The sequence below is a fragment of the Doryrhamphus excisus genome, unplaced genomic scaffold, assembly GCF_037039965.1.
Source record: "Doryrhamphus excisus strain RoL-2023G ecotype Guam unplaced genomic scaffold, RoL_Dexc_Guam_v1.1 HiC_scaffold_24, whole genome shotgun sequence".
Lineage (NCBI taxonomy): Eukaryota > Metazoa > Chordata > Actinopteri > Syngnathiformes > Syngnathidae > Doryrhamphus > Doryrhamphus excisus.
The window spans coordinates 1,862,254-1,881,556 of record NW_027621862.1 but is presented as its reverse complement, the minus strand read 5'-3'; the positions used below and the strand labels follow the sequence as shown (position 1 = coordinate 1,881,556).

The following is a 19,303-nucleotide window of genomic DNA, read 5'->3' as shown; positions in this document are numbered from 1 at the left end:
GTTGAGGATTTGGAAATTGATGGAGCGGGAGTGCAGACCCTGCACTGAAAGGCCATCAATCAAACCACCGCCACCGCCTCCACTACCTCCACCATCACCTCCACTACCTCCACTACCTCCACTACCTCCACCATCTCTCTGGACGCTTGCAGCTACTTTCACATGCGACTGATGACAATAAAGAGGTAAAAAGTTTACACAACTCTTCACTCATCACATCAAAACTTAAAGCAGCCAAATGCAACAAAACGGAGAGCACACACAAGTACTATGAAGTTCACCATGACCCCCGAGGGGGGGTCCACCCAACTTTTGGAGAGGAAACCAGCACCTTTTTACATCAACATCAATGTGTGTTGTGTTCCTTTATGCTAAGAGGCCACTGTGCTGGCGCCAGTTGGTGCCACTTGGTGCCAGTTTGCTCCAAAAATCATGTTCGCTCGGGATGTTGCCATGTTGCCGTTAATTCGGCGCCACAGCGAGAGCCACTACGCGCCAATCACATAATCTTTGGCACCGGCCCGGTGGACTCCTAGCATCATTGGCGCAACTTGGCTCGCGCCATTACATTCCAGTGGATTCCAATAGGCGGATTGTTTGTGACATTTGGTTCCGCTTGGTGGACACTTCGAAGTTGACGAAGATTTTAAACATTTAGAAATTTTCTTGCTGGCAAACTAAATTTTTGCCACCATTACGGGCCACCACGAGCCAGTTGGGAGGCAGTTGGAGCCACTAGGCACCTTATTGGCGACACTAGGCGCCACAGCAAATTGCATTGGAGCGAACTGGCACCAACTGGCACCGGCCAAGTGGACTCCTAGTATCATTGGCGCAACTTGGCTCGTGCCATTACATTCCAGTGGATTCCAATCAGCAGGTTTGTTTGTGACATTTGGTTCCACTTGGTGGACACTTAGAAGACGACAAAAATTTCAAACATTTTGAATTTTTCTTGCCGCCAAAATAATTTTTTGCCGCCGTTATGGGCCACCACGAGCCAGTTGGAGGCAGTTGGAGCCACCGCACGCCACTAGGCACCTTATTGGGGACACAAGGCGCCACAGCAAATTGCATTAGCGTGAAGTGGCACCAACTGGCACCGGCCAAGTGGACTCCTAGCATCATTGGCGCAACTTGGCTCGCGCCATTGCATTCCAATGGATTCCAATCGGCGGATTGTTTGTGACATTTGGTTCCACTTGGTGGACACTTCAAAGACGACGAAGATTTTAAAAATTTAGAAATTTTCTTGCTGCCAAACTCAATTTTTGCCGCCGTTACGAGCCACCACGAGCCAGTTGGGAGGCAGTTGGAGCCACTGCACGCCACTCTGCACCTTATTGGCGCCACAGCAAATTGCATTGGCTTGAAGTGGCACCAACTGGCGCCGTCCCAGCGGACTCTTAGCACGAGTACCTCAATGTGCAAAATCCACTTGAATTCTTGTCTTTGCTAACTGATTCCTCTCTCGCCTAATTCGAATGTGCGCCGTGGCCTTTGGGATTGAACGATTTCAACCATATTTTAAGTGCCTTTTGTAAGCCCTAATATTCAGCAGCTGTGATCTGTGGCTGAATGACAATTTTCAGGGTCAAGGATGGACTTGGGGCGAAGGAATCGAGAAAAGTGGGGTGGCGACATGTTGGGGGAGAAGGATGAAAAAAAAAAAAATGAGAAAAGAGAAAAAGGAAGAATCTCATGAGGCATCTTTAAAAATGAATGGGAAAATGGGTCATGGCATAAAAAAAAGGTAGGGGGATCAATAAGGACTCCCAGCTCTTGGGGTCCTCCTTAGGAGGCCTTGAGATCAGCAAAGACTGAAAAGTTGAGCATTTCATTTATTAAAAAAAAAATAGCTGGTTGAAGCTTAGTTGATACTCGATGCAACCAGGAGGTCCGAATTTTCCTAACCGCACCCCCTAAAATGTTCTTAAGCCCCCCTAAATAATTTTAATTTTTTATTGTTTTTTTTTAACAAAAATAATTTCACATATACAAATTTCATATACTAATAGGGCAAAAGCAGGCTAATAAGAAAGCCTATTTAAAAAAAAATGTCCTAAAATGTTCTTAAGCCCCTCTAAATAATTTTATATTTTTTTATTGATTTTATTTTTTATTTTTATTGATTTTTAAAAAAAAAAATCCCAAAAGAAATCTCTGGCAAATTTCATATAATAGGGCAAAGGCAGGCTAATAAGCAAGCCTATTTTAAAAAAAAACAGCCTAAAATGTTCTTAAGCAACCCCTAAATAATTTTATATTTTTTATTGATTTTATGTTTATTTTTATTGATTTTTAAAAAAAAATGTTTTCCAAAAGAAATCTCTGACAAATTTCATATAATAGGACAAAAGCAGGCTAAGCAGCCTGCAAATACTAGCCTACTACTACTACTACTACTACTAGTAGTACAAATCAAAAGAATAATGATGAGCGATGATGTATTGGCAGTATCGCAGTTCAACGATATTTTGCGCAATAAGCGGGTCGATACATATCGATATTATTGTTCAATATTGGTATTGGGGTTATCATGATATCAATAGTATCACAATATAACTGATATTTTAAATAGATATTTGGGATGGGAATCGATACGATACGATTATTGGAGAACGATAATGAATCGATACAGCTCCGTTTTAGATTAAACAAGTATTATGATATGGTGATATTGCCGATATTTTTCCGTACACTTGAGTAAAAACGTGAACCGTAACACATACGTATAACGATATTTTGCCATTGATAACAAGGGTGTAAAAATTTAAGTACTGTGCGATACTTAACGATATTGATGCTGGGGTATCAATATTGCAATCGGTTGCCCCGTCATGCATAGGCAAATGCTAGCTAGCATCACTAAAGATCTTCCACACCTGCATGACAGGTACGCTATGCAAATTCATCTTGATCCGTCTGTCCATCCCTCGCTCTCCTCCAGGCTGTCACGCTAAGCGATAACCCCCCCCCACCCCCCACCCCCCCACCCTTACCTTCCTACCCCTACCCCCATATCACGGCACCCGTTCATTAGCGAGCTCTTCAGTAGCCTGTCATGGCGGATGTGCTCCATCAAAGCTGATCGGCTCTCCCGTTTTTGCGGGGAAGATGTCGCGGGCGATCACGCTGCGCTCAGATCTCGGGGGCTACGGGCGGGGCATGAGTGGCAGGCCGCCTTTTGAAGAATGCTCATTCCTCCCAGTTGGAAATTTAGAATCGTGTCTGCTAAGACCCCATATGCAAAGTAAATTACCAAGCATGGGGGGTGGAGGTTAGGGGGGGGGGGCGCGAGGGGTGGAGTCAAATCTCCTGTCTCGATGAACGTCCACCTTAAAGACGCTGGAGGACAATCTGTCTCGGCCTCTTTGAGAACTCCTTCTGCAAGAAGACATCATGTTACCGCCAACAAAGATGGCTGACATTACAACTGCTGCGTCTTTGTAGTGCCGACGCGATGCGCCGGAGTTCAAAGATTGTATAAAGGTAAGATGCCTGGCTCGGCCTCTGTTTCACCCTGAGGAAAGGACGTTAGCTTGCTTCACAGCAGGGTCATAAATAAAGTTATAAATCATAAATGAAAACGGAAGCAATATGTTTACACTAGTCAAAGATCCTCTATAATAAATATCATATGACAGATGTATGATGCTGTTTTTAAGCGCCGGTGTGAGCGCTCCCACTGCAAAACTAGTGCTGTTTTTAAGGAACTACTGCAAAAAAAAAGTGACTCAAAGATCCTCTATATGACAGGAATTTTTAAGATTTTTAAGCAACTATTTCAAACACCTTCTAAATCACTGCAAAAAAAAAAAAACAGAGTCAAAGATCCTCTCTTGTGACAGGAGTGTTGTGCTGTTTTTAAAGACCAATTTCAAAACAAATGCCACTCAAAGATCCTCTGGAAATGACAGAAGCTTTCTGTTGTTTTAAAGGACCCAATACAAAAAAGTTAGTCAAAGATCCTCTAAATGATAGGAGCTCACTGTTGTTTTTAAGGATCTACTCCAAAAATGCTAGTCAAAGATCCTCTATACAGTATAATAGGATAAATTTGATACCTACACAGATCCTCTATATGTTATGTACTGCAAAAATGATAATAGTCAAAGGTCCTCTATATAACAGAGGCTCTCTGCTGTTTTTGAGGACCAAAAAATACAAGTCAAAGATCCTCTATACAGTGTAATAGGAGTAATCTGCTCCATACAAAGATCCTCTATATGTTATGTACTGCAAAAATGATAATAGCCAAAGGTCCCCTATATAACAGAGGCTCTCTGCTGTTTTTGAGAACCAAAAAATTCTAGTCAAAGATCCTCTATACAGTATAATAGGAGTAATCTGCTACCTACAAAGATCCTCTATATGTTATGTACTGCAAAAATGATAATAGCCAAAGGTCCCCTATATAACAGAGGCTCTCTGCTGTTTTTGAGGACCAAAAAATTCTAGTCAAAGATCCTCTATACAGTATAATAGCAGTAATCTGCTGTCTACAAAGATCCTCTATATGTTATGTACTGCAAAAATGATGATAGTCAAAGGTCCTCTATATAACAGAGGCTCTCTGCTGTTTTTGAAGACCAAAAAATGCTAGTCAAAGATCCTCTATACAGTATAATAGGAGTAATTTGCTACCTACAAAGATCCTCTATATGTTATGTACTGCAAAAATGATGATAGTCAAAGGTCCTCTATATAACAGAGGCTCTCTGCTGTTTTTGAGGACCAAAAAATTCTAGTCAAAGAGCCCATGTGGAATACGTATCTTACTACTGCGACTGGCGAAAGTCAACGCCTCCACGTAGCGAACCATGCACACAGGAAGTGACGTACCAACACAAATCCGCGGTTGTTTGGCATGCTAGGTAGGAGACGACGTAAGCGTTTTTTGAGGTTGACATTTCTTTAATGACACATTAAATCTTTAATTACATCTTTAATCCCACACATTGAAGAATTGGAAAAAAGAGCCAAGTACTCTGATTGGTGGACATATTTACATACTTGTTCATGACGCAATCTCGGGTTGCTAGCTCAACACGCAGCTTGGTGGCCATTGTTGTTGTCGAGGGGGCGGGTGCGAGAAAAGAGGAATAAGAAAACCATTCTCGCGTGTACAAAATGGTGCCTCTTTATGTGGAGAGCGAGGTCGCATATTTCTTGTAGTTGTTATTGGTGGAGGGGCGCAAAGAGCGCCGCCCATATGTGGCGGTGCTGAATAAGGCCCGCCTAAATTTGTCATGATAGGCTGACAAACATCATTCAGGGAGGGGGTCCATGATTTTTTTTTTTTTTTTTTTTGATGTTGTACAAGCAAGGGGGCGGGGTCAATATATGAGAATGTACAGGAAGTAGGCAGGACTGCAAGTTAACACCCATGAACATGAAATATTTTAAGCAGGTGGGGGTCCTTAAATCATAACAATGTGGGTGTAGGTGTCTGGTGGTGGTGGTGGGGGGGGGGGGGGGGTCTGTTGTCGCTACTTCCTGTCCCGCCTTCCTCCCGCCATATTCCTAATGAACATAATAGTCCTGAAAAGACAATAAAAACATGTAAAAAACATGGCGAGCAAGAAGAGGCTCGGGTGGCCCCTCCTTCCCGTCACCGCCGCTATACCCCCCCCCCCCCCACCACCACCCTCCTCAGGTTGTCGCCGGCGCTCAATTATTTCCTTGTCAAGTGGCTGTGTTTTTAATGAGGCCCTGTGGGACTGACGTCTGTCAGTCAGCCCTGACTTTTTGACACCATTACAACTTCAAATGGAAGCCGCCGCCACCGCCGCCGCCACGCTGCCTTCCACTCGCTAGTTCGTCTGACAGGCTGGGGTGGGGGTGTATGGGATGGGGGGGTGATCATGTAGGTAGGATGAACACACACACACACACACACACACACACACACACGCACACACATACGGTCAAAAACAATCACTGGGGGTCATTATGCTTCGAAATGCTTCCTCTTTCCTCGCTTCCTTCCTGACAGCTCACAGTGGGCCGCCCGCACCCAGCTCGGATGGGGGGCCGACCCCGACCCTCACCGCCACTGCTTTGTTCGCCGTTAATGTCATGTGGCGAAAACACGTATCCTTAAACGTACGCGGCGATTTACTTCATGTCCCGACTTTGACCAACGGCTTTCTTATTCACTTTTCACGCCCGCCTGTGCGATGACAACCGACCACTCGATAAATAAAAGTAGCAACGACACAGCATTTATAAACAGGTTATAAAGCCTTAATTAACAGGCATTAACGCCAACATGCTTTTATTTCATTTTATTTATTGCCATTATCTATCCATTTTCTATCCCGTTTATCCTCACTAGGATCGCCTGTATGCTGGAGCCTACCCCAGCTGTCTGTGAACTGCATTCATAACACATATTTTTAACACATTGCAGTTAATTAAGGCTTTATAACCTGCTGGAGCACACAAACGCATCACAACCGTCCACTTTATAACAAGGCTAGCGCTATAAATGGTTTATAAACAAGCTATAACGCCGCGGCTACGTCAACATTGATAAGAAAAGCCAGTTACCAGATGCTACTGATGCTAAAAACGGGGTTTATAAACACTTTGTTGCAATGCGACAACAAATAAACACAGTTGATTGACATAAATAAAATAACGTGGTACCAAATTTAATACATCGAAGTTCGTAAACAAGTTAAAAAGTCTTAATAATGTTTATAAATGCTTTACAAAGTGTTTATAAACCCGTTCTTAATGTGAACGTCCTATACATGGTTTATAAACTGGTTATAAAGCCCTAACCAGCATAGGCGAGAAGTCACAGCTCAGTGACAAACACTAGCTAGCTAACGTTAGCGAAAAAGTGTGGTTTCTCATTAATATATTTTTTTTAATTTTAAAATTATTTTTTATTTATAAATTTTTTTTATTTTAATTAAAAATTTTTTTAACTCAAAATTTTAGAGTTGACTGCATAAACTAGCGTAGCCTAATAAACAGTAACGTAAGCATAATTAACAGCGATTAAGTCACGGATTGATGTGAAAAGCTGCTAGGCTGCTGCTGTTTATTGATGATTAATAAATCATTTATAAACCCTTTATAAGCGTACCCTTGTTGTAATCCCGGTAATTGGTCCTGATGATGAAATCAAATCAAAGCAGGTTGATGATTCCATAAAAAATACAGTTGGAGCACAAGACGACTTATTTATAAATAAATACAACGACTAGCGTTATTTATACATGGTGCTAATGTTAGCTGAGGGTTTACGTCCAGTTCTTGTCAAAGAACAAATTTAGTGTGAGGAGCAGTTTTTTTTTTTTTTTTTTTTTTATCTCTGCAAAGGAGAGAAGATCCCAATCCAGGGTGGTCCAGCATCCGCCTCTCCTCTTCCTGGTGCGCTGTCGAACGCTCCCAGGAGGAGGCTAAAGAATCATGCTGAGATCAACAAATCTATTTGCGTCCCTGGAGATGGAAGCCAGAGCATGACAGAGGAGAAAAAACAACAAAAGGAGGCAGAAAGTTTCCAAAAAAAAAAAAAAGAAAAGATGGAGGGAGGAGGAGGAGGAGGAGGAGATGGATACAGAAGAGGAAAACAAAATCTCCTTGTCAGGCTTTGGAAAACCTTGATTCATGGGCACCATTTGTCCTAATTACAGCCAAACGCTTTTGTCGCTATTAATCACGTGTGTGTGTGTGTGTGTGTGTGTGTGTGTGTGTGTGTGTGTGTGTGGAAAATCAGTGGCCTCGCAGATTGAAATAGATGGCCAGGATGATGGTGAGGAGGATGAAGGCTCCCAGGACAAAGACCAGGACGCGATTCTGGATGATCCTGCACAAACACACACAAAAAAAAAACAGAGTGAGATGTCATCTCGTGTGTCTGTAAAGATACATAAACAGATGCCCAATGTGCCATATATATGTTCACAATTATTATTATTTTTTTTTATGTAAGTTCTTATATATGTTTTTGACTTTTTATATGTTTCGCTACTAAGTCTTGTAGTATTTTTACTTTTTTTTGCAGCTTTTCGGACATTTGACTTATTTTACTCCTGGTAAGTGACATATGTTAATTGTTATACGAATAAAGTTGGTTTTGAACACATTTGAAAATGTTTTCACTTACTGTGGTCAGTGACATCTGTTAATTGTTATACAAATAAAGTTGGTTTTGAACACATTTGAAAATGTTTTCACTTACTGTGGTCAGTGACATCTGTTATTTGTTATACAAATAAAGTTTTGAAAATGTTTTTGCTTAAGTATGATCATGATAATACACATAACGACAAAAATAACAACACTAGCAATACATAATAATAATACTATGTATAAAAGCAAAAAATTATTAAAATTAAAATAAATTAAAATAAATTAAAAATAAATGAAAATAAATTAAAAATACATTAAAATAAAGTAAAAATAAATTAAAATAAATGTATTTATCATTATTATTATTATTATTAATTAAAATAAAATTAAATAATCAAAGGTGCAAAATGTGTATTAAAAAGTGAATAATAAACTTTGTAAGAGTCCTAAAAAATAAGGAAAAAATAATAATGTGTGTAAAATTATTGGCTATTATATTGACTATAATAACGTGTTAATTTTTTTTAACAATTAATAAAGAAATCTTCAAAAAAAATCTTCAGACACTTCTGTAGCATTTTGCTGTCGCGCACAATTTTTTTGAAAATTTTCTGCATGTATCCCCCCCCTTATTGAAAAAAAAAAAATGGAGCGTCATCTCACAGTCCTTTGGGTATTTGGATAAATAATCAGAGTAAATAATGCATGTCAATTAAACATGCGGTAATCAGTGCTTCTGTGGCTTCTCCTCCCTCTGGTCCAAAAAACATCATGAGGAGGAGGAGGAGAAACCATCACCCCCGCCCCCCCCCCACACACACACACACATTTTATCATGGATGGTTTGTGTACTTGTGCTCATTAACGAGGTGCCAGCCAATAAAAAGACATGACGCCGCCGTGCGAATGCAATGGAATGAGTGTACAAGAGCAAGGGAGGGGATGTGTGTGTGTGTGTGGGGGGGGAGAGGCGGGGCTAAAAGTCTTTGCGGCTCGGATGTTTTTTGGCCGGTACGGGGTGAGCGAGCACCCCGCTGGTGATAAACGAGCACAGCCCCGGGGGCTATTCATCTCCTGCTTAGAGACGTGGACAGCGCCCCGTTGGCCTCTCCTCCACATGTCAGCAAATGTGATAATTCTCTCATTTGTCACCAGCAGTCCAGGGTTCCAGGACTTTTGGACGCTTCGGCTTCGGCTTCGGATTCGGCGCTCTGTCTGTCTTTTTGGCCCCGCTCAACTTCACTGAGGTCACCAAATGTTTTAATGGTCAATTCCATCATTAATTGAGCTGTTTTTATGACCTCCACTAAACTACCCGGCTGCTTTTTTTTATTTTTTTTTCCACTTTTTTTTTTTTTTTGTGTGTGCAAATAAACTTTTAGTGCCTCCGGTCTGCTCTGCACTTATGTGTCATACTTTGTTTTGTCAATGTGCACGGCAGCCATTATTTGGCAGCTTTACCGCTAAAGTGTCTCAGCTTAGTCTTGATTTTACCGATTAATTAGCTTGGGTTAACTCGTCAGCGATTGGTCAGACACACAACTCATACAAATTATTTTTTGTTGTTTTTTTTTACATTCTGAATTATGAACAGTGGGGCTGCACGGTGGTCGAGTGGTTAGCATGTAGGCCTCACAGCTAGGAGACCCGAGTTCAATTCCACCCACGGCAATCTCTGTGTGGAGTTTGTATGTTCTCCCCGTGCATGCGTGGGTTTTCCTCCCACATTCCAAAAACATGCTAGGTTAATTAGCGACTCCAAATTGTCCATAGGTATGAATGTGAGTGTGAATGGTTGTTTGTCTATATGTGCTCTGTGATTGGCTGGCCACCAGTCCAGGGTGTACCCCGCCTCTCGCCTGAAGACAGCCGGGATAGGCTCCAGCACCCCCCCGTGACCCAGTGGGGCTGCACGGTGGTCGAGTGGTTAGCGCGGAGGCCTCACAGCTAGGACACCTGGGTTCAATTCCAATTCTCTCGGCCATCTCTGTGTGGACTTTGTGGGTTTTCTCCGGGTACTCCGGTTTCCTCCCACATTCCAAAAACATGCTAGGTTATGCCTCATTTATTTAAGTATGACTTACTTTATTAATGAATTACTAATTACTAATTACTAACCAACTGATGCAAGATTGCGAGATGCATTCAGGGACATGCAGAATATCACAAAAATGTGTTCATAATGTGTGCATGTATCACTTGGTAACTTAGTTCGGACGTACAATTTGTTAAATTTGAGTAAGCTGGAAAATACACTGAAAAACAGTAAATGTGCCTTAAATTACGTGATGTCTTTGAACGCAACCCTCTCATTGTTCATAATAACATGGTTTAAAGGCTGAGACTACTAGTGTTATGTAGTTGTTACATAGCTGCAAATTAATCATGATTAATTTCTGAAAAAACTGATTAAATCTGATTAATTTTTAAAATTATGCATGTAATTATATACTCAGTGGTTAATTTTTTGCACTTTTATGAAATTTGGAAACAATTTTTTTTATTAAATTTAAGGACTTTTTGTTTGTTTGTATGAATATAATTAGTTATATATTTATGTTATATATTTATATATTCATTATTATTTTACCATTTTATTTATTTACCATATTATTTATAATTTATATTATCATTTTCAAAAACTGTTTTGGGCTCAAGGTGAAAGAATAATTTATTTTTTTGTAAATTTTTTTTTCACATTTTTTTTCATTTTTTTTTTTCAATTTTGGGAAAGCGTCACCGACCAATAAAAAGCAAGCTCAAAGGCGTTTGTGTCCAGCATCTCCCAGGAGCCAAACGTCCCATTGGTTGGGCATAACCGTCACACATGAGTACACTAATAAGCACGGTCATTCAAGTTGAACTACAAGATCTCGTCATGTTTACAGACTCCGGGCGTGACCTCTGACCTCTGATGTAATTAATTGTATCCACGCCTGTGACACACACATACACGCTTTCACTACAAAAAAAACTCAAAAGTGTCTTCGGCTTGTATGGCGCAGACAAGACAAAGGTAGGTTATATATAGATATATATATATATATATATATATATATATATATATATATATATATAGATATAGATATTTATATATATATATATATGTATCGGGAAGTTGAAGTGTGAAGAACATGCTATTCGTCTGCCGTGCGGTTGATCCTGTCCTGACACGTGGCGAGACGGAACACAGGTTATCAAACCGCATCCGTCCAGCAGCCTTGACATTTGGCATCAAGAGGGGGACTGGGGGGTGTGAGGGGAGGAAGAGGAGGGAGGGAGGGAGGGAGGGAGGGAGGGAGGAAGCACTTTAATAAGGAAGGATGGCTCCACAACATTAGGAACACTTCTATGATACCTTTGGAGGCTAACACATTCAACGATGCTAATGTAAACGTTTATTATTATGAAGTCATATTGGGGTGGAAATGCTTCTTTTTACACTTTTATGACAAATGTTAGAAGTTAAAACACTGTTTTATTATTATTATTATTATTAAGTAATATCAGTGTGACACAACTCAAAATTGTTGTTCTTTGTTAAAAGTTAAGATTTGGTTGTTTTAACATGTTAACATTAGTAGCGCTTAACTTCTTTTTACACTTGAATGGCAAGTGAAGAGTACAGGAACAGTTAAATCTGAAAAAAAAACCCTGTCAATCATCATTAATTTATATAATCATTAAGTCTAGGCTTAATGCAATTATTAATTAATCGCAAAATTAATTAATTGATTAATTAATTACACAATAACTGAAAATTAATGCAATAATTTTGCCCACCTTAATATAATGGCGTGTGAATTCCTCATCTACCAGACAGGAAGAGGGTTCATTCTGTGCATTGGTTTCCATAGAAGAACGGCATGAAGGGAGTGAGCCTTTCTGTCAGTCACACAGTGTCTTTGTCTCAGTGGGTGGAGGCGGGGCCGGTGGCATACGCACAGAGTGTTGAAAGGTGTTAAATCCGTTCATGCCGTTGTTCTACGGATGCAGCAAGTTGCCGGAACCGATGCACAGAGTGAACTATACACTGAGGACGGCAAAATTATCGAGTTTGTGATTAATTTTATTCATATTTTATTCATCATCGTCCAAGAGGGTGACTGGACAGTAAAGTGACAACATAGAGATCTCTAGGAGAGGCCCCCCCCCTTCAGAGACAAGATCAAATTAATGAGGACTTCTCCGTCAGGGAAAATTTACAAAATTGTAGCCGTGTTATAAAAATTTAAAATCTCCTATTTTGCCTCCTCCTTCTTGTCCCCTTAGCTCCTACCTCCTTTTCCTGCGGCACAGCCTTATTAGCTCTAATGAGTGGCGGGATACACCTCTGTGTGTGTGATGAGGTCCCATAGCCCCCCCCCCCACACACACACCCACCCAAGTGTTTATCTTTATACTTGTCCACAACCTGGACATAAGTATTGGGACACCTTCAAACGACACATATGACAATTCATAATGTTAAAAAGTGCTATGATTAAGAGTTGATTATGATTATGAGTTGAAAAATAAATGGACCTAAAACAGTTCCCTGGTCAACTCCACTCTATATTGCAGCTTAGGTAGTGTTGCTTTGGATGGACGTTGGAACATAAGTGACAAAAATGTGTAGTTTGCAAAGACTTTTCACAAGATACGTATGTTTTCAGAATATGAATATTAATGAATTAAAAAAATATTTAAAAATATTAAGGAATATTTTCAGTAATTTTTGAGTTTGGAGACATGTGACTTCTTACATTAAAATTATGAGTGGACCATAAACAATTCCCTGAGGAACTCCGCTTAAAATTATATCTTACAGATTTTTGATTTGCACGGAGGTTGGAGTACTGCCTTGGAAAAATAGTGTACACGAAATATACATGTGTACTTTATACAAACAATACACGGACAAAAGTATTCATTTGGATCTATAAGAGACTTTTTCTTCCCATTTGAAGTCAGAGACATTTTCAGAATATGAATATTAATGAATTAAAAATATATTAAAAAATATTAAAAAATATTAATGAATATTTTCAGTAATTTTTGAGTTTGGAGACATTGCCGTACGACCCATGTGACTTCTTACATTAAAATTATGAGTGGACCATAAACAATTCCCTGAGGAACTCCGCTTAAAATTATATCTTACGGATTCTTGATTTGTACGGAGATTGAAGTACTGCCTTGGAAAAATAGTGTACACAAAATATACATGTGTACTTTATACAAACAATACACGGACAAAAGTATTCATTTGGATCTATAAGATACTTTTTCTTCCCATTTGAAGTCAGAGACATTTTCAGAATATGAATATTAATGAATTAAAAAAATATTAAAAAATATTAAAAAAATATTAATGAATATTTTCAGTAATTTTTGAGTTTGGAGACATTGCCGTACGACCCATGTGACTTCTTACATTAAAATTATGAGTGGACCATAAACAATTCCCTGAGGAACTCCGCTTAAAATTATATCTTACGGATTCTTGATTTGTACGGAGATTGAAGTACTGCCTTGGAAAAATAGTGTACACGAAATATACATGTGTACTTTATACAAACAATACACGGACAAAAGTATTCATTTGGATCTATAAGAGACTTTTTCTTCCCATTTGAAGTCGGAGACATTGCTTAAACATCCATGTGAATGTGGACTTCAAACAGTTCCCTGAGGAACTCCGCTTAAAATTATATCTTACAGATTTTTGATTTGCACGGAGGTTGGAGTACTGCCTTGGAAAAATAGTGTACACGAAATATACATGTGTATTTTATACAAACAATACACGGACAAAAGTATTCATTTGGATCTATAGGAGACTTTTTCTTCCCATTTGAAGTCAGAGACATTGCTTAAAGATCCATGTGAATGTGGACTTCAAACAGTTCCCTGAGGAGCTCCGCACCAATTTGCATCATCAAAAAAAGCAGCAAAAAAAATTTCCACAGAAAAACACCATCCCCAAAAATAGAATTGTCCAAAATGTCTTCCTCTAAATTCAACGTCCGATTGACTGACCGTAGATTTTTTTGTTAATCGTTAATCAAGGCAGACTGCGTGCAAAAAAAAAAATTGCACATCCTAGCACCACAACAAGGCATCAAACAAGCATAAATGTGTAAGCTCCACCCACTCGGCGCCAAAACAACAAAGTTAGCTGCAGAGTTTTCATCTCTCAGGCCCTCCTCCCTGCGCTAGAAGCCCGATAAAATAAAAATCAATGGCTGTCTGAGCCATTCTGACTCTCTCTCTGCATAAAAAAACAAGCTAAAAACCTGGGAATATACAGCATGGGCGAGAGAGGGGGAGCGAGGGAAGACGAAGAAAAAGGGGGGGGATCAATGCGCTCACAAATGGTTTGAGTGATGGACACCGTGGAGGGGTCGGTCCAAACTAAAGCATCGACTTGTTAGCGCAAACTAAACGAAATAAATGTTTCATGGTGGAGCCATGAACACAACACACGTAAACAAAAGATGAAGACCGATTCCGATTCCGTCTTGGAAAGGTGAGACACGTGCGACGATTCAATCGCAAAGTCATGCTGCTCTTCCCACATCACCACCGCGTTACAGTCGGCAATTCATCCCCGGGAGGGAATTCGAGATAAATGATTTTTAATTTATTTTATTTTTATTTTTTTTGAATGCAAGCCAGCACGTAGCTGGAGGAGCGGCGGTGGTGCTTTCATTTAATTGCAAGCTGTTTATGCTAATGAATTATTAAAAAAATCATGCCTTAATTCCCCACAGACGGCGGACTATTTAAAGAGCCCCCCCCGCCCCCGCCCCCGCCCCTCGCCGCTCTAAGAATGTAAACAATATACGGTACACCTCACAGCACGGGAGCACTTCGGTTATTCATATTTTCTCAAACAAGATCGTCATTTTTCAAAATCACCCTTTCATATCGTCGGGCCCAGGGGGGGGGTCACCAAAATGCATGGTCACCCCCCGCCCCCCACAACGACATGATGCACCAGCAAGGCTGCTTTTCATTCAGTACTGTGGTGATAACACTAGAAAGTTTTTGTCTGGTTTGCCTGCCCTTACCGGGGACGGGGCCCCCGCTGGGACCAGTTGATGCTGGGGCTTGTGCTGATGGTGCGGTTTACAATGCTTCAATTGGACTGTCCTGGGTAAAGGGAATTCTGCGCGCCTTAAGGAGGTGGGGTCTTGCAGTCTACAGGGGTTGGGGACCGTGCTGTTGGTAGTCTGCATGGTGCTGTGGTGGTTTTGGGTTGCAGCACTAGGGTGGATGGAGGGGGGCCGGGATGTGTGTTGGGGCTTGGTGGGTATTGTTTGCTTGTGGGTACCGGATGCTCGGGTGGCGGGGGGCGTGCGCCTATGGGTGCGATCTGCCTGGGGCGTGCTGCTCTGCTGGGCGGTTCGCTGGGCTTGTCTGGGGTGTTTCTCCGGTGTGTGAGTGGTGCACCGTTGGTTATGTGGGGAGGAAGGTGGTCTGGCTGGTGGGGTCCGTCGGCTGGTCTTGCCTTTTTGGATTTGGTGCTTGGCGTCCCCACGGCTTGGGGCCCAGGCACTCACACTCGGGAGGTGTCGGCTAGTGGGGTCCGTCGGCTGGTCTGCTGCCGATCTTGCCTTTTTGGATCTGGTGCTTGGCCTCCCCACGGCTTGGGGCCCAGGCACTCACACTCGGGAGGTGTCGGCTAGTGGGGTCCGTCGGCTGGTCTGCTGCCGATCTTGCCTTTTTGGATCTGGTGCTTGGCCTCCCCATGGCTTGGGGCCCAGGCACTCACGCTCGGGAGGTGTCGGCTAGTGGGGTCCGTCGGCTGGTCTGCTGCCGATCTTGCCTTTTTGGATCTGGTGCTTGGCGTCCCCACGGCTTGGGGCCCAGGCATTGAGATTTTCCGCCTGGGAGGTGTCGGCTTGTGGGGTGTGGTGGGTTGACTTTTGTCTGCCTCGCCGTTGTTGCCCTACAGTTGGGGTAAAAGGGGCCTGGGGTTTTCTTGTTCCTGAGTAGTCCACGTTCTCTGCGGCTTCAAATCTGGATTTCAGGTCTGGGACCCCGTGGTGCCCATTGAGCCTCAGGTGCCTTGCCCGGATTGTCGCAATGTCTTTTGTCACTTTGCAGGTACTATTAATTACTATTACTATTAAAATTACTATTAATATTAACATCATAATATACAGTATTGGTCCTAGTATTGACCCCTGCGGTACGCCACATGTAATATTTAGATTCTCTTTCAATCAGTTGATGTTTTTTTAATTTAATTCCTTTCCTCGACTATCCAGAATTTTGCAATAACAATTACACAGAAATATGAGTACTTAATATGAGTACTTAGTAGTTTACTGACATTTAACAATACCGATAACACGAACAACATAAAAGACAAACTGGTTTTTATTTGTGGCATGTGAGGTTGGATCAAGGTTTTTCCTTTTATATGTTTTCTCCTTTTCCCCCATCGCGTCCTCCCATGTTACCACCCCACCTCCTCAATCCAAGAGCCGGACGGATGCAGGAGAAGCAGCACCAGGGCTCTCAGGTTCATCCATTTTTAATTTTGCTCGGCTAACAATCCTGGCTGGCAGCATGCAGCCTTGACTGGGACCCCTGTTCTCTCCCGGGTGAGGGAAGGGAGGGGAAAGGAGGGGAGAGAAAGGGAGTGTACATATGCAAGAGTAAGAGTGGGAGGGATAAAAAAAGGAAGCGGGAAGCTGAGGCGAGAAGAATGGGAGAAGGAGGAAGAGAAAGTGGATACATGGCGGTTGTAGACTGGAATTTTTTCCCGGAATTTTTTTGCCGACAGCAACTTTCGGGTGGTGGCGGGATGCACCTGAACCCTCCGTTTACTTTTGTCTTGCTAACACAACACATATACGAGTTACTCTAGCGCACTAGTATGAACCGGTTTAGCAAACAATACTAGCATTTGGTAAGGAAGCAGATTATTGACAACTGATATCATTTATCCTGAATTAATTTGATTAATTCCAAATAATGTACCAGTATTAGACAGTTACAAAAAATGATGTTTACAAGTTATACTGTAAACAAAGGAAGCAGACTACCAAAAACCACAGTGTCTGATATGATTTATCCTAAATTAATGTATCTTTGGAGCAACATAATGACATGAACTGAATCAGGAAACCGACCCATGTACCGATATCAGCCATCTTAACAAAATATGTTGTGTACAAGCTCCATGGTGGAGGCAGAACCACAGTGTCTGATATCATTTATCCTACATTAATGTATCTTTGGCCGCTGTACCGATATCAGCCATCTTAACAAAATATGTTGTGTACAAGCTACATGGTGGAAGCAGAACCACAGTGTCTGATATCATTTATCCTAAATTAATGTATCTTTGGCTGATGTACCGATATCAGCCATCGTAACAAAATATGTTGTGTACAAGCTACATGGTGGAAGCAGAACCACAGTGTCTGATATAATTTATCCTGAATTCATTTATATGTAGAGTAAAAGTATGGAACAATTTACCTTTATGACACAGTTTAGCAAACAGCACAACCATAGTGTCTGATATCATTTATCCTAAATTAATGTATCTTTGGAGCAACATAATGACATGAACTGAATCAGGAAACCGACCGATGTACCGATATCAGCCATCTTAACAAAATATGTTGTGTACAAGCTCCATGGTGGAGGCAGAACCACAGTGTCTGATATCATTTATCGAGTAAAAGTATGGAACAATTTACCTTTATGACACAGTTTAGCAAACAGCACAACCATAGTGTCTGATATCATTTATCCTGAATTCATTTATATGTAGAGTAAAAGTATGGAACCATTTACCTTGATGACACAGTTTAGCAAACAGCACAACCATAGTGTCTGATATCATTTATCCTAAATTAATGTATCTTTGGAGCAACATAATGACGTGAACTGAATCAGGAAACCGACCGATGTACCGATATCAGCCATCTTAACAAAATATGTTGTGTACAAGCTTCTTGGTGGAGGAAGAACCACGGTGTCTGATATCGTTTATCCTGAATTCATTCATTTTATGAACGATCCAACAAGTGATCATACGATCTATCGACTCCTTTGTGTTCTTGAATGTAACTTTGTTTCGCACGTCGGAAACTGCTCTTGCTACTGAAATGCAACTTGACTTTCAGCTTGCAGCAGCGATACACCTCCATAGCAAACATTCCACCCCATTCCGCATGGATTTCCCAAAACACACAATCCCTCTTGTATACACTCGGCGAGGGCCGGAGGCCAAGCTGCAGATCCGATTACTGGCCTCAACTGACAAAAAAAAAAGGGGCAGGGTTGTAACATTAGCTATTAGAGCTGAAAGCCTCCCAAAAAAGATGATTGAAATCTCATTTGCAGATGTAGTGAGCAAAGAGGAGAGCGTCTGATTGGGTGTCGCGAATCCGATGATTTCAGCTTGAACTTTGACGTTAACTTAGCGTCAAGGAATCACTTAACACCGACTCCGTTGTTGTCAAATCTGGACCAAACGCTTCAGGAAAAAAAAAGGGTAAAAATAATGGTGGACGATTCAATATGTATCGAGATACACGGGTTAAGAAACGATTCAAAATGTTTTAATGCTATGTACGAACGATTCAATTCGATTCGATTCAATGATTCAATTTGTTGATGTCGACTATAAAGTGGCATTCTGACAATATTTTCGAATATATATCAGATGACTGATATTGGGTGGACGAGTGGTTAGCACGCAGGACTCACAGCTAGGAGACCCGAGTTCGATTCCACCCTCTGTGTGGAGTTTGCATGTTCTCCCCCGTACATGCGTGGGTTTTCTGCGGGTACTCCGGTTTCCTCCCACATTCCAAAAACATGCTAGGTTAATTAGCGACTCCAAGTTGTCCAAATTGTTAGCACGCAAGCCTCACACTAGGAGACCCAAGTTCAATTCCAACCTCCGGCAAAAACATGCTAGGTTAATTAGCGACTCCAAATTGTCCATAGGTATGAATGTGAGTGTGAATGGTTGTTTGTCTATATGTGCCCTGTGATTGGCTGGCCACCAGTCCAGGGTATACCCCGCCTCTCTCTCGACCCAAAGACAGCTGGGATAGGCTCCAGCACCCCCGCGACCCTCGTGAGGAAAAGCGGTAGAAAATGAATCAATGAATGAATCACTGATATTGGGTGGACTAGTGGTTAGCACATAGGCCTCACAGCTAGGAGACCCAAGTTCAATTCCTATCTCCAGCAA

At 41.4% G+C, this 19,303-nt stretch overlaps 1 protein-coding gene across 4 annotated transcripts in view; it reads right to left on the bottom strand.

Annotated features, from left to right (window-relative positions):
* Positions 1 to 5,468: 5,468 nt before the first annotated feature.
* The window catches only part of vti1a (vesicle transport through interaction with t-SNAREs 1A), a 145,806-nt gene continuing 131,971 nt past the window's right edge, over positions 5,469 to 19,303 (bottom strand). For all 4 annotated transcript variants that reach the window (XM_058062703.2, XM_058062700.2, XM_058062704.2 and 1 more), the window contains one exon: positions 5,469 to 7,825. Coding sequence is in view for 2 of the 4 variants with exons in the window: in XM_058062700.2 (XP_057918683.2) it covers positions 7,732 to 7,825 (94 nt within the window). In the remaining 2 variants the exon portion in view is untranslated. The remainder of the gene's footprint in view (positions 7,826 to 19,303) is intronic.